Source organism: Penaeus monodon, chromosome 32, assembly GCF_015228065.2.
Source record: "Penaeus monodon isolate SGIC_2016 chromosome 32, NSTDA_Pmon_1, whole genome shotgun sequence".
In the NCBI taxonomy this organism is placed as follows: domain Eukaryota; kingdom Metazoa; phylum Arthropoda; class Malacostraca; order Decapoda; family Penaeidae; genus Penaeus; species Penaeus monodon.
Genome location: NC_051417.1, coordinates 8512226 through 8512447, shown reverse-complemented (window position 1 = coordinate 8512447; position 222 = coordinate 8512226). Strand labels below are relative to the sequence as shown.

At 68.5% G+C, this 222-nt stretch overlaps 1 protein-coding gene across 1 annotated transcript in view; it reads left to right on the top strand.

Moving 5' to 3' along the window:
* LOC119593475 (beta-1 adrenergic receptor-like) overlaps nucleotides 1-222 on the top strand; it is a 23461-nt gene that overhangs the window by 2433 nt on the left and 20806 nt on the right. The window contains exon 2 of the mRNA XM_037942410.1: nucleotides 3-175. Coding sequence (XP_037798338.1) covers nucleotides 3-175 — 173 coding nt within the window. The remainder of the gene's footprint in view (nucleotides 1-2; nucleotides 176-222) is intronic.

Sequence of the window (222 nt, the reverse complement as noted above, 5' to 3'; positions counted from 1 at the left end):
AGGCACTGCGCGGTCACCTCGCCCCTGCATTACTCGATGACCATCACCCGTGGGCGGAGTGTGAGGCTGATTCTGGGCGTGTGGTCTCTCGCCGCCCTCTACGCCCTGCCGCAGCTACTGACGTACACCCACGCCTACTCACACCCTGCGTCGCGGCTCTCCGTCTGTCCCTCGGGTGAGTTGGCGTGGGCGGCGGGCGGCGGCGAGGAAGGAGGAACCGCG